This window comes from Ruditapes philippinarum, unplaced genomic scaffold, assembly GCF_026571515.1.
Source record: "Ruditapes philippinarum isolate M1 unplaced genomic scaffold, ASM2657151v2 ctg167_1_1_1_1, whole genome shotgun sequence".
In the NCBI taxonomy this organism is placed as follows: Eukaryota; Metazoa; Mollusca; class Bivalvia; order Venerida; family Veneridae; genus Ruditapes; species Ruditapes philippinarum.
This window is the reverse complement of record NW_026851615.1, coordinates 360,886-375,489: the sequence shown is the minus strand read 5'-3', so window position 1 is coordinate 375,489 and position 14,604 is coordinate 360,886. Positions and strand designations below refer to the sequence as shown.

At 31.0% G+C, this 14,604-nt stretch overlaps 2 protein-coding genes and 1 long non-coding RNA gene across 3 annotated transcripts; all 3 read right to left on the bottom strand.

Moving 5' to 3' along the window:
• Positions 1 to 1,170: 1,170 nt before the first annotated feature.
• On the bottom strand, positions 1,171 to 3,142 carry LOC132714974 (PI-actitoxin-Avd5a-like). Its single transcript, XM_060697959.1, has 3 exons — positions 2,818 to 3,142; positions 2,304 to 2,408; positions 1,171 to 1,627 (listed from the first exon to the last, which is right to left on the bottom strand). The coding sequence occupies exons 1-3, from the start codon at positions 2,855 to 2,857 to the stop codon at positions 1,548 to 1,550; spliced, it is 225 nt and encodes a 74-aa protein (XP_060553942.1). The 5' UTR covers positions 2,858 to 3,142; the 3' UTR covers positions 1,171 to 1,547.
• Positions 3,143 to 5,767: 2,625 nt separating this feature from the next.
• Positions 5,768 to 8,488, bottom strand: LOC132714886 (turripeptide OL11-like). The gene is made up of 3 exons (XM_060697842.1): positions 8,334 to 8,488; positions 8,090 to 8,206; positions 5,768 to 5,889 (listed from the first exon to the last, which is right to left on the bottom strand). Exons 1-3 carry the CDS (start codon positions 8,371 to 8,373, stop codon positions 5,813 to 5,815), a joined length of 234 nt encoding a protein of 77 aa, XP_060553825.1. The 5' UTR covers positions 8,374 to 8,488; the 3' UTR covers positions 5,768 to 5,812.
• A 2,937-nt stretch (positions 8,489 to 11,425) lies between these two features.
• On the bottom strand, positions 11,426 to 13,827 carry LOC132712991 (uncharacterized). Its single transcript, XR_009623393.1, has 3 exons — positions 13,699 to 13,827; positions 13,454 to 13,558; positions 11,426 to 11,550 (listed from the first exon to the last, which is right to left on the bottom strand). It is a non-coding gene; the product is annotated as an uncharacterized LOC132712991 (long non-coding RNA).
• Between the last annotated feature and the right edge of the window lie 777 nt (positions 13,828 to 14,604).

The following is a 14,604-nucleotide window of genomic DNA, read 5'->3' as shown; positions in this document are numbered from 1 at the left end:
AACAACATATCCAGTAAAAATGTCTCAAATTTTAGGTATTTATGTAGAAATGATTACACTTCATGCGCGTAATGTTTTAGCCAAAGCTTTGTGTGAAACTCGGCTTACATGCTCGTTTATATTATTTATTGAACAAAATATGAAGAAATAGGTCCCGCTCCGTGCATTATTTTGGATACCTGCCACACGTTGAGGCTATAGTGGCCAGGAGCAAATTATTTTAAGTCAAATACCTTTTAACAAATCTTCCACATAAAAATCAGTGCAAAATGGACAAAATCATGCAAGAGGCTCAAATTTGTCTCTGAAAGAGAAAGACCAAAGTGTTTGAAGTTTTAAAGTATTTACTGACAACATAACAGTGGCCACGGCATTCAAATCATACAGTATTTTTTGTAACAAATTGGTATTAGATCAATCCGTGCTACATTTAGCAGGACTCATCACCAGCATTGTTGATATTGCTTTCTTAGTACTCTCTACGGATATTTCTGTTCCATTCCATAATTAACATTTTAATTGAGAAGATAAGATATAGTATTTATCTACAAGACGACAAACTAAAACTTATATCATCTTTGATTCACTTGTATCTTAATAGTCTTGTCCTTACATACTTGAAGTTGAAAAAACAATAACCAAAAGGCAAAACACAGAAATCAAAAGAAGATCTTTATGAAATTGATAATGGTATGTTAAGGATATGAAAAACACATTGGGATGTTCCCAACATTATATTTAATACCCCTCACTATTTTTGTAATGTTATTTATATTTAGGCAAATGGGAGTTATTTTTATTGTTAATTCAAGTGTATCATGTGATTAAACATTTTGTAATATCATTTTTTTAAATAAATTTTCTGGGTTTTTTTTCCCGCAGAGTTTACAAAATAATGTTACAAGTTACATGTGTGACTTCTGAATCGCTCATAGTCACGATAATAAAATTGGTTGCACCATGTAACTACAAACTTACATGTTCCCTTCTTAAGATAGCTGTATTGTTAAATTGATGGCGTTGATTTTGACATGAGTATATTTTCAATGCGTGTTACTATCATCATTTCTAAGTATCTGCTTCTGTGTACCACATTTACAACCAAAGGCCTCAGCGGATTTTGGGTATTAAAGTTGTTGAACATAAAGATAGCAAAATCTTACATGGAGAACAAAACTTTTATAAAGCAATACAACAACCTAAGATGGTTTTCTCTTATTCTTAATATTGTTTGTACATGCTATTATCGCATGTAATTGATGGATTTATACATGTACATGTATATAAGTTAACAGAATTGGTGTTTAATATATATTCAAGAATATCTCAACATGCACTGCGAATTTGAGAAGTCCATATTTTGTTCATTAATAGAAAACACCTGTCATTATGGTTATATAATTTGATAATCTCTGTAATTGGAAGCAATATAATTTATTTTTACGTGTAAGAAGTTTATACAAGATACGGTAAAAGTGAAATATTTTGGAAGTTTTAAATTATATAAACAGAACTGCCGACTTCATCTTTATTGTTGATCCATTTATCTAGACGAGGCAAGGTCCAGGAGCAGCTAGTGTTAGTTCTTCGTTTCGGCACTGTGCAATGTTGAATACACAAGCATTACCTAAAAAATAAATGATACGTTTAAAAGTTAGATTTATCTTATTACTCTCTACATACATTACAAATGATTAGAGATCCTAAAAATATATGCGAAATTAATTCTTCAGTCAGAAAGTTTCGTGGAAGATCTGTCATGACAATATTTCATTATTTGGGATAGATTCGGTTAAAAAAATGTTTATTTGGTTCACATTATTTAAATTATTTTTTAAGGATACCAAGACCTTTATAAATACGAATTATTTTAAAGTATATAGACCTAGAAAATTCTACTCCAGTTTATGTCAATTCTTAATAATTAATCAATCTGTTTTGACATGTTGATATGAACGTACTTTGCATTGTAAAGCAATAAAATGTAAAATAAATCCAGTCATTTATATTTGACACATAAGCACTGTAATAAATTGCTAGGACGTTAAATGTTTCATTTTAAATGAATAATTACTTTATAACGAGAAATCTGTGTTCTGTACGAGATTCTAATATTTCGTATGCATGCTGATGCATGCACATACATTGATATAGTAAATTATGTTAAAACATGTATTTGAAGACTTCATGTTTCAAGGAACATCAAACTCATTTCATGAAATTTATATCAACATTTGAAATTTGTAAGAGTTTTTAAAGGTCACTTTCAGAATATCTGAATGCATGAATGTTAAAACACTAACCGTATGTTATACCGTCAGATCCACACACGGGTTCCCATACTTCGGGACAAATCTCGCCACAGTCACTATCAAATAACTCAAATCCATTTAACTCTCCATATGCACCTAAAATATCACGGTCACAAATTCAGTTTTAACGTATGTTATGTTGAAAAAGTTTAAATATTTTCTATTTAAGATAATAATCTGGTTTAAATGATATAACATGGTAGCTTCTTTTCTTAAAGGATTTTTTTCTGCTCACAAGACTTGCAAATAATAATTATTTCAGAAATTGGGAATAGATGAATTAATAGATCGAGAAAAATGAAAACAACAAAAATTGCAGACTTAATTGAGTCTGTTCATGAGATATAATAGAAAGATTTCACACTCTCCCTAGCACCGGCTTAAGCACTAAACGCATTGAAATCAATAACCCCAAAGGATAAATTATGTACGCAAACGATAACTTTATAAATCAAACTACAAGTTCATGTGAAAGAATAATCTACTAAAAAGGAAAAGTACTTACTTTGAACAGCTAGACAACAAAGAAATATATAAGCCAACATTGTCAAAGATTTAGCGTGCAAACTTTCCGCCTAGATTGTCGCATTATATATATGATAATCGTGCAATAATAGTGAATATAATTTTGCTGATTTTATTACTGATTTATTACCCATTGTAGGCATTGTCATAATAATTGCCGAATCTAAAGGTTCAAAAACCTGCTTCTATTGTTTCAAAATATGAGAAAATAATACAGAAACTTTCAAGATATTTCAAGTATAAAAACAACTTTTTACTGGTAATCAAATGAAATGCTTAAAACGCACTTCTAATAATTATATGTTTCAATTGTTTAAAACTGCTCAAATTTATACCGGGATGCATGTAAATTTAAGACCTGACAGTGCAAAATAAATCATTTAATTTATTACAATGTATATGCAATTCATCGCTTTGCCTACATTTATATAATTAAAATATTGCTAAAGATATTTTAGTCCTTTTAATATATCAATGCGACCTTCAGGATTTTCAAAGTTAAATATGTTATTTTTTGATAAATCATTTCATGTAATTGTCAAATAAAAAGAATGAAGCTGTAAAATGCAACTTACCGACGATTAAATAAAAAGGAAACTCTCCGATATATCATTAATCACTGATCCGCTTTCTATATTTGAATAAGTAAAGCGGGTTTCTTATCGCTGAGGAAAGGGAATACTTTACGTTTTTTTGCATATACAAATGTATAGCAAGAGACCATGGTGTACCGCAAGGCTACGTCATAAAGATGTGAAATGGAAACAAAATGAACATTTTCTATATATCTTTCTTGTATTTATTGTGGTTAAAGTTTACTGATATTTTCATGAACTATTATTTGAACTTACATAAACATTTCTTGTTTGGAGTGTGGTGAAGAAAACAAAATATCAACATGTTCAATCCTTTTATTCATCTAATCGAACAAACCTACGTTATGTAGGGTCCGTCTTAGCCTGTGTATAAAATTCTGGGAACAAAGTGATCCCTCGGAAGCAATGATCACAACAAAATAACATAAGAATTGTAGACTCGGTTTGATTGAGTCTGTACATGAAGTCATCAACTAAACAATACGCCATGGTGAATAAAAATCGATTATCTTGAGAAACAAAATTGTCTTTGTTTTAAAAGAGAATGTATAATGAACTATTATACTCTGATAATACTTATAATAGGATGGTGAACAATTTATTAAACCCCCAGATATATAATATAAATTATAATCTTGCAGATTTGTGCAAACACTTTCAACAGATCCAATGTGTAAATCTTTCCAGACCGATGTAAATTTAATGTTCTATTTAAGTTTATGCATCATCAAAACAAAAGAGTATTTGTTCATAGATTTCATAATTATGTAAATCAAAAGTACAAGTATAAATATAGGACAACAAAAATATTTCATTCTAAATTGATCATTGTCACACTATTCAGCATTTTAAGTTCAATTTCCTTTGTTTTGACAGGATTTTTTTTCTCAAGTATAAGAAAAGTGTCATAAATCATATCAGGAAAAAGTTAAGCGTTAAACTATTTGTGTTTACTAACTTGTGTGTACAGTTACTCATGTATTTTTGTTAATAACGTTTTGTTTTATATAGAAATTCCAAAATAATGAGTTTTAGTTATAAGTATTTTAACTTATTTACTTACCATTTGAAACAATTACTAACTTAAGTCACAGGCAATTGTAAATACGTCAGTTGCGTTTGGTAAACTTTTATCAGGTAAAAATCATGTTTTTGGTGCTTTCAATTACTGGCATTAACCCAAGTACCTTAAAAACTTACTATCAACATTGTCTAATTATGTAAACATCACCCATTACACAATTAAATTGGAAATGTAAAAAAAACACAAGACGATTAAACTCATTAGGCTTTAAGTATACAGTAGCAGCAAGCATACTTCAGGATAAGTTTTGTTTCGAAAATTAATTAGTTTATAGTGGCCGATTAATTTTGAGAGGCTTAAATAAGCCTATCAAAACTGAACATGGACATTCTGTAAAACAAACAACTCAGCCAAACACAGACAAGGAAACAAATGTCATGTCGATTTGTTTCAACATTTTCGAAATCGTGCGCAAAGGTTAACATTAACATAAATTCAGTAAAGATTGTTTCACCTTTACTTCATTAATGCCCAAATAAGACAGACATTTTATAATACTGACTGTGAGAATTAGTTTCATAATACAGAGTAATGGCTAGACTGTTTTAAAGACGTCTAAAACGTGTTTTTTTTCCAGGACAATAAAACGTGTAACATTCAAGCAACGTTATGAATTATTTAAAATCATAAAATCTTTTCGTTAAATTTCAGAATTTTGACATTTTGAATAAATTAAAACAGAATTTCATATTAACAAATAACAATTTAGGTCACGGACAAATCAAAACGGTCCAGTTTCTGAACTACTTCATAAATTGAGTGGATATGGTGGCTGATTTGTTACACTTTTGCGCGATGCGTTGTCGCTAGCGACAACACAACCAATATTTCGACTTATCGCGTTATCGTGAGGCGCGTTATCGCCATGGCGCCATTGGCTTATATCGAAGGACTGGCTTCTTATTGTGCTGTCGCATGACTCTTTGTCACGAGCATCAATAAGCCGCTTGGCGTGTTTTGCTAGCGACAGGATGACAAGGCGATTACGCGTAGTTTTGCGCTTTATCGTGTTGTCGTCAGCGACAATGCGACGCGCAAAAATGTAACAAATCAGCCACCATATCCACCCAATTTATTAGGTAGTTTATTTAAATGACAATTTATTATTACTATAAAAGACAATCTTCTTTGTGATGATTCTCAAAATCAATAAAACTTGATATTATTTCAGTAGGTCAAGAAACGTGTAATCATAAAAAGGCAAATCACTTTTCTAACTTAAATGAATGGTAAAAAGAGCATTTAAAACATTTTCCTTTTGGAACATTTATTTGCTTCACCAGTTTTCAAGCATTTTAAACACATTCTCCAGGGTATGCAATCCTCAATTTTTCATTCAGGCATTTTCCTCTCCTAAACTCGCACCTATTACCTGCAACAGAGTAACATATATAATAAGATAAGACGAGTTAAATGTTGATGCTGCACATCAAAGACGCCGCCAAATGACGTGAATAGTCGCTGGTAATATACAAAATCAGCCTTGACAATTGTTCTCTATTACACATCCGAAACACTTATGAATTTACTTGGCACGTGCTCGTTGTTTAATAAGTTGCAAAATTTTAACCATATGCATAAAGTCACAAAGTAATGTCATGTCTGAAATTCTGAAATGTTTGTCTGTTGCGACAAAGATTGGAAGGTCTGATCGAAGCAAAATAAATTGGATAACAAAAAAAAAATGAAATGATTGGTATACTTAAAGTAAATTCAAGACAAATACAGAGGTAGAGAAAAATATCATCGTTGCGCCGAGAATGTATCCATTTTGCCGGCATATCCTTCAAAAGATTAAAAATAAAAACGATAGTCCTATTGAATTTTAAAAAAGATTAAAATCAATATGTAGAATAAATTTTAGTTCGATAAGTATACTTTATAAAGATTCATTGTGCTCTTTATACAAAATTATCTCCTTTGCGCTGAGATCACAATGAAGTCCATTTCATAGGCATGTATAACCTTCCAAAAGATATTACAAAAATATTTCGTATTAAAATTTACAACACACTTTTTCGTTGATACTGCATTTAATATATATAGATATATATTATGTATTTTAGTTTGATAATTGTTATATTTTATAACCATACATTATTCCCTTTATAAAAAATTATCTCCGTTGCACCAAGAATATGTCCATTTCGACATTTTGTCAGCTTAAAATCCTTCAAAACAACCTATTACAAATACTCGTGAAACATTTGAAAACAAACTGTTTTACTCGGTTGTTTTGTGACTTAAATGTTAATTATTTTCATGAATAAGCATATGTTGTGCCTGTTCTGCTAAAAAAAATTTGTCCGCAGCGCCCGTTGCGCCCAAAAAATATCCGATGGTATTTTAGTCAACCCCTGATTCCTTGTCCAAATTTGGTTCCCGACATTAAAATATAAACTGGCTCATTGACACGTTATTTTTAGGTAAATAAAAAAGGATAAAAACAAAAAGAATATGATATTCAAACATGGCACAATCACTTAAATTAAACGTTTATTTTAATTCCGTTAAGCTCAGTGACATGTTGTACATCATAAAAGCTACTTTTATTAAAGAATCTAAAAACGGTGTAACTTTGTTAAAACAACAACGCGGCGTCTACAAATCATTTGAAATGATAGATGCATAATGTGACATACTATATAAAACAACAGACACGCAAAAATGTCATATGAAAAAGAAAAGTAACATATCATGCGAGATGAATTAAAATTTAATATGACTTGAAAGGTATATATGGAATATATATAACGTAAAATTATACAAAATAAGAAACGCATAGTCTATAATATGATGAAATAAAAGCAGTTAGGACTGTGTTCATCGACTATAAAACACCGCTTTTGAATTTTGATGCTTAGCAATTGACCATTAAGGCGTACATTCGTATAACCTATTGTTGAATAAATTCAGTACTGACCATACACTTATTCAATATCCTTTATATAATAGTCTTTAAAAGTTGCACTAATGAACAAAATCAGCTGTATGCATATTTATAATACCACGTTTGGAATTTTTGATGAAATATACTCAGTTGCAAAGGAAAACAACTTGTAAATTCTTTATACCTACATGACCAAAATAGTGTCAAATGGTAATAAAATTTGCAGAAATGTATTGACCACAAAATTGTTCACTTTGTTTTGAAATTTGATAACTATTAGAATTTTGTCTTCGTGCTTCGTGTATGGATCAATAATAAATTTCGAGACTTGATTGATATTCCATCAAAAGATTAAAGTATCCAAAGGTAAAAAAACATTTACAAAAAAAAAAAAACCTCGAAAGTTTTACTTCTCACTGTTCAGCTTTTTAATCGTCACAATAATCAAAATTCAATTACATGAAAACTGTTACACGTCAATATTTGTTGATATAAAAATACAAAATTTCTTTGTTACCAAGGAAACACTTTTTTTGCAACTCCGTATATGTAAAAATCATTTTTGTTCAAAGCTTAAAACCGTCTTATCACTTTAGGTCGAATAAAACATAGAAAATCCATAGTTTTAGGATATTTTTACACTATTTACACTAAAAATGTAAAAGATTTTTTAAACATTTACCATAGGTTTTCCCATCTGTTCCACATACCGGATTCCACACCGCAAGACAGAAAAAACAACATCTATGATCGGCTGTGCCTACATGACGACCCTCGGTCTTACCTTTCAACATTATACCTACAATATAAGATAACATCAACTCAATTTTTTCTCTATATGTAAATTCAAATAAACATTCCAAAGAAAAAAGATAATTAAATGATAATAATTTAAAAAAAAATCCAATCTTAGATCCCTCACTTACAACTAAACAGAAGAAAATAAATGCCGAATTTAAACAACATTTTGTCACACCCCTTCTCTTGAAGATGCTTTAAAAAGAAATACGTTTTGTTCGGCTGAGGGAGTGGTATTTATAAGAAATGTACTTGTCAAGTAAGATGTACGAAATTTTATTGCTTACTCAATTACATTATAAACAACAAAGGGAAAGAAATAAACGTTGTTTGTGTATGCTTATCAAGGCAGAAAATTGTAATAAATTTTATAAATTTTAATAAATCATTTTATGCAAATAGCATATTAAGAGTTAACATTTTAAACTTATATCAAATATCATTTAATCTTATTCCCTTTCTTTGGATTCATTTCTGTTTTATTTTCTGCCAACATGAAAAAAATAATAATCATTTAACAGAAGAAATGGGAAAATTAAGGTTTTGACATTGTATGCATTTACAGTCAGTGAATCAGTCAGTCAGTCCGGGCAAACAATCATTTGTTTGTGACCTTCATTTCGTCCATAATCTTGGTAAAAAATCAAGAAGAAAATCACATAAACAAGTGGGTTTATGGACTGGTTTATGTGGTTATTTTACTGGTTTATGTGACGAAAAAAATGCCACATATAAAGATTAAAGAAAAAGCACATAAACCCCAAATTTTGGCACTTTGGTTCGTCGCTCCATGCGTCCGTCCGTCAGTAAGATAATCATAACAAGGATCCTTTATACAATTATACTTACTATACAAAGTTTATTCTAGAACTGAATTAGGTCATATCTAGAAAATATATCATATTTTTCATCAGGTCACCCTTTGTCTTTTTTTAAAAAAAATACTGAGTATGATATGTTTAGAAGAAAATGATCATATATCAGAATATTTTTTATGTCTTAGTGCAGCCATGTGTCATTCAAGCAGGCCAGAGACCGAAAAAGAGAATGTTTTTTTTCTAAAAGTCCCTAAATAAAAAGAAGTAATATGAACTAATTTTTTCAGAATAACTATTAACTCTGGTGTTTGTAGAGGTTGGACGGCCTTTTTGTTTACATGTCGCGTCTGCATAATGTAGTATTGGTCTTTTGTCAGTTCGAATAGGAATGGAAATTAATAGATTCTTGCATTGACGATTATTTTATACAATTTTTTTTTGCAAAAATGTACATTTAGTCACTGAGGGTTTACGCTTACCTTTGCGTGACAATATCTTATTTCTGACAGTTCTTATTGGCTCAATGTTCATCGACAGTGTAGGCTAAGCGACAGTGTAGACGTTCGAAAATTTGCCGTAATAACCGTTCGAATATGACTTCAAATAAAGAATATTCTCAAGCAGTTATATTTTGTCTTATCTATTGTCCCTATAGCCATTTAAGTATGTGAGTACAGAAAGACAGACAGAAGGAAGGAGACAACGCCAAATCTATATCCCTCCGCGCCTTCGGGCCGGGGATAACAAACATATTTCATGTTGCACTCTGTGCTAGAAAACACAAAATAGGTCGCGGTAATCTTGTTTAACAACAAGCGTCAAGTTAATATTTTTGATCAATTTATAAAAACTTGGTTTTCGTGATTAATGATTCCGAGGGATCACTTTGTTTCCAGATTTTTATACTTCACAACAACAGGTGTCAAGTGCCGTGGGGCAGCTGTAAAAAGTTGCCCCGTACTTGACTTCCGTGTTGTTATATTTTCGGTCCTTCGGAATCATTGATGCCAGCACTATTAAGTGTTGAGAATTGAGTACCGCTCAAGCCGGTGCTAGGGGGCGTAAGGGATGTTGCGCGTATTCATTGTCACTCATGTACAGACTCAATCAAACAGAGTCTGCAATTTTTCATGTAATTTTGCTGTGATTAATTCTTCCGAGGGATCACTTTGTTTCCAGATTATTAGATTGTTACAGGAATGATACCACTGAATTCGCCATAAAATAAATGTGGGGACAATGTGGGGACAAAAGCTCTTTAGCCTTAGAAACTCGTTTTCTCGTTGTAAAACATATTTTCTTTAGTGCCCGCAATCTCACTTTCTCAAGTTTTGACACTACGTACCGTACGCCAACAATATCATTGACAAATATTGAACACGTAATGCATATTATTTGATATGCTTGATAAGTGTGTACGCAGTGAGTAAGCATTTGCTTTTGTGTGACAAATTACATATAAACTGCTATTGAATGCTTACTACTTCAGTTTCGGCTGACCACAACGCTACACGGTGTCTTAAGGCCTCAACAGACGGTAGGATTTAGCTGTACAGCACTAATTAGAGATAAGATGTACAATTTTCAAAGCTATACAACACTTGCATTCAGACGGTAATTCTACACTGTAAGAATCATCTGAGGTTTTCCCTAAAAAGGATCCCTTTACATTGATCCTTTACATACTTTACTCACTAAATACTTTTTTCGCCATGAGTAATGATTGAAACACCTCCATTAAAAAAATATATATATTTTTTTTTAATGTGAGGCATGACCGAGACTCAAACCTGGGACCCTCGGAATACCGTACTGCGACTCAACTGACTAAGCTATCTGGCCGCCTACAAACTACCTCCCCTCCCCTAATTAGAGAACAATTCAATACCGTGACATAATCATTTTCGGAATAATTTGGGATTCGAACATATTTTAACACAACTTTGGGTCTAATTGTTCTGGAATTTCATTCATTACACCCATTATCAGGAGATAATTTGGTAATCTGTTACTTGTCATTGTGGGAGGTCTTAAAAAATCGGTACGACAAGATTTTCAAAATAGAACATGTCATATCCCTTACATCTAGACTTAAGGTTTCCGAAATCAAGAAATAGTAGCCTTCACACATTAAGATTTGTCTGTACATCTTAGTTTTAATTGGTGTTGTACTTTAAAATCCTACCGTCTGTTGAGGCCTTTAGTGCTGAAAAAAGGAATATTTCAGACTCTCCCATCGACAAGTGTGTGCCACAGCGTAAGGCCGGAAAGATTCCAAATTAAAAGACACGTTGGTGGACATCTACAAACCTAAGTTCTATCATATAACCTCGAATTTTGATGTAATTCATTAAAAGTTACAGAGGAACATGATAAGATTTAGCAGAAAAGATAACAATATGTTCTGTTTACTATTATTTTAATCAGCTATGCTATATACAACGAATCTACGTTTTGCAGGGTCCATCATAGGCGATAAATAAATCATCATCTTTGCAGTATGCCATTTTGAATAAACATCGGTTATCTGAAAGGGAAAAAAAGAATTTTCTCAATATTCAATTACTGTAGACATAATTCCTACAATACTCAACATTCGATGGTGTCAATAATGTTAATTGTAAAGAAAATTTTGTTACTTTACATATATTACATGCACAAAGATGTATCAAAATAACTTAAACCTTCAGATAAAATATGACATGTTGAATTATATTATTGTTCTGTTTAAACATGTAGATGAATTCTTTTGTAATGAATTACTAACTAATATTTCATAACTATTTTTTTCAGTACACTTGAACTGCTAAAAATATAAAAATGTAAAAAGATTAAACAAATTACATGCATTTAAAAGATACTTAAAATGTTTCTGAACACAGACACGCACATTTAATAACGTCATAGTAATGTTACCAATACTTATTTCACGTTTTATAATACTGCAAATTCGTAACGTCGCTTTTCATTGGATAATCGTGACGTTTATATAAAACTTTATTACCCTTCAAGACTTTTTCCGCCTTTTTGACATTTTGATATTACCGAGCCAGACGGGTAATATACACACTAAATTTCCCGTTGGGTCAACAACATGCGCTGTGGCGATGTGCGTACGGTTTGATTTTACGCGATGTTAATTCCGATTTACAAGCTTTTTTTCTAACTGTCAAATGATAAATATTTACCAAAATAGAGTAATGTTACATATTCTCATCAGTATTGAAAACAAATATGATCTTGTGAAAGCTTGATATTAATTCCAAAAAGTGCATTCAACAGACTACTCATTTTCTCTTGTTTACATTCGTTAGGTTCGAAAAAAATACGTCATGTATTTATGTGACGTCATGTTGTGGTGAAGGGGTACCCTAAAGGGAATCTTATTTCGACGTTTCATTTGAAATAGCAATGATTTATTTTAAAATCGTCTTAACTCGGCAGGGGAAGGGTAATACAATTATTATTTTGGTTTTGGAGTGATATAATTATGTGGATATATTACCTGCCAAGATAAAATATCACCCTCGCCTAACGGCTCGGGTGATATAAAATCTTGATAGGTAATATATCCACATATATCACTCCAAAACCAAAATAACATATATTTTTACCCTTACAGATTTTTTCCGCCTTTTTGATTGGATATTGATCACCCGAAAGAAATTGATATTACCGAGCCAGACGGGTAATATACACACTAAATTTCCCCGTTGGGTACCTCACGTTCTAAACAACATGCGCTGTGGCGATGCGCGTACGGTTTAATTTTACGCGATGTAAATTCCGATTTACAAACACTTTTTTAGTGTCAAATGATAAATATTTACCAAAAGAGAGTAATCATACATATTCTCATCAGTATTGAAAACAAATATGACCTTGTGAAAGCTTGATATTAAATCCAAAAAAAGTGCGTTCAACAGACTTCTCCTTTTCTCTTGTTTACATTCGTTAGGTTCGAAAGAAAATATGTATTTATGTGACGTCATGTATTGATGAAGGGGTACCCTAAAGGGAATCTTATTTCTACGTTTCATTTGAAGTTGCAATGATTTATTTTAAAATCGTCTTAACTCGGCAGAGGAAGGGTTATAAAATTATTATTTTGGTTTTGGAGTGATATATGTGGATATATTACCTGCCAAGATAAAATATCACCCTCGCCTAACGGTTCGGGTGATATAAAATCTTGACAGGTAATATATCCACATATATCACTCCAAAACTAAAATAACATATAATATAAATGTCACGATTATCCAATGAAAAGCGACCTTTATCGGGCCATATAACCTGTCAAAAATGTTTATAACTAATAATATAAACACGTTTTGCAGGAGAATGTTTGTTATTATTATCTGCATTTTATCAAATGAAAAGGTTTAATTTTACATCAGAATATGGCTGTTAAATATGTAATAACTTACCATATGTTATTCCATCGGAACCACAAACAGGGTCCAATAAAAACGAACAACCTGTAGGACAAATTTCTGCTATAGTATCTGGATCACTTGCAAATCCATTTACACCTATAAAATAAATAAATAAGAAATGTCTTGTCTTGTCCTACAAACATATATATCTTTTTTAAATGCGAAGAAAAATAATTGAAAGTTAATTGGATGAAATCTCTAATTTATCAATAAACAAAATAAAAATGATAACTTACCTAAAGTCATTAAAATGAAAATGAAGATTTGAAAAAAACATTTCGACAACCTTCAGATCTAAATCTTTCTAGACTGATGATGTATCAAAAGTTCTATATATATATATACAACATTTTCATTATCTATTTATATAAAAGAATAATTGTTCTTACATGTCTTTACTGTCGTATTTAAGTTAAGAAGTACAAAATTAATGAATATTTTGACAGCAATATTTCATTCCGAATTGATTATTGCCACGTTCTTTTTTCAGCTGTTTAAAATTTATTATAATTTAACCTAGTTTTACAGGAAACATTTTGGCATATCAAAGAATAAAATATGCTTTAACTTAACATCTTATCCGGATAGATTAATGAAACTGTACATTTGTGTGCGAAAAATATTCTAATTTGAAGACCAAATAATGAAATATTCCTATTTAACGATCAAATCATAAGGAATATTTCAATTTAATGATCAAATCGTATTGTGATCCCCAAATAATGACTTTTTTATAGCATACTTTTTAATTACCATTTTAAAACAATCACGACACTAAATCGCTGACAATTGATAATACGTCAGTTTTAGTTGTATTTGGCAAAATTTTATTTGATGACCATCGTGCATTTATTGCTAATAATATCAGTAGCCTATCTAGTTCGAAACACTAAACATTAGAAAAATGATGTAAGTATCGCCATCGATGTTTGCCAAGTACAATGTATGATTGTCAAAGTAAAACAACGCAAAAACGATTAAAACCTTAACACCCTAAATATTCATCTGTGGCATAGATACATCTGGATATTTGTCTCTAAACAGTATTTATTTGATGTTTCCGGCTTGAAAAACAACAACTAAAACTCACTTGATGATATTGAAAGAGGTAATGGATAGTATGGAAAAAACAAAAGTTCAAG

What these genes read in the sequence shown, in the direction of transcription:
- LOC132714974 (XM_060697959.1), bottom strand. Translation starts at nt 2,857, where the DNA reads ATGTTGGCTTATATATTTCTTTGTTGTCTAGCTGTTCAAA. An exon ending in TTGTTGTCTAGCTGTTCAAA is followed by an intron (nt 2,409 to 2,817) that starts GTAAGTACTTTT and finishes GTGATATTTTAG; the next exon opens with GTGCATATGGAGAGTTAAAT. An exon ending in ATCTGACGGTATAACATACG is followed by an intron (nt 1,628 to 2,303) that starts GTTAGTGTTTTA and finishes TTTATTTTTTAG; the next exon opens with GTAATGCTTGTGTATTCAAC.
- LOC132714886 (XM_060697842.1), bottom strand. Translation starts at nt 8,373, where the DNA reads ATGTTGTTTAAATTCGGCATTTATTTTCTTCTGTTTAGTT. An exon ending in TTATTTTCTTCTGTTTAGTT is followed by an intron (nt 8,207 to 8,333) that starts GTAAGTGAGGGA and finishes CTTATATTGTAG; the next exon opens with GTATAATGTTGAAAGGTAAG. An exon ending in AACAGATGGGAAAACCTATG is followed by an intron (nt 5,890 to 8,089) that starts GTAAATGTTTAA and finishes ACTCTGTTGCAG; the next exon opens with GTAATAGGTGCGAGTTTAGG.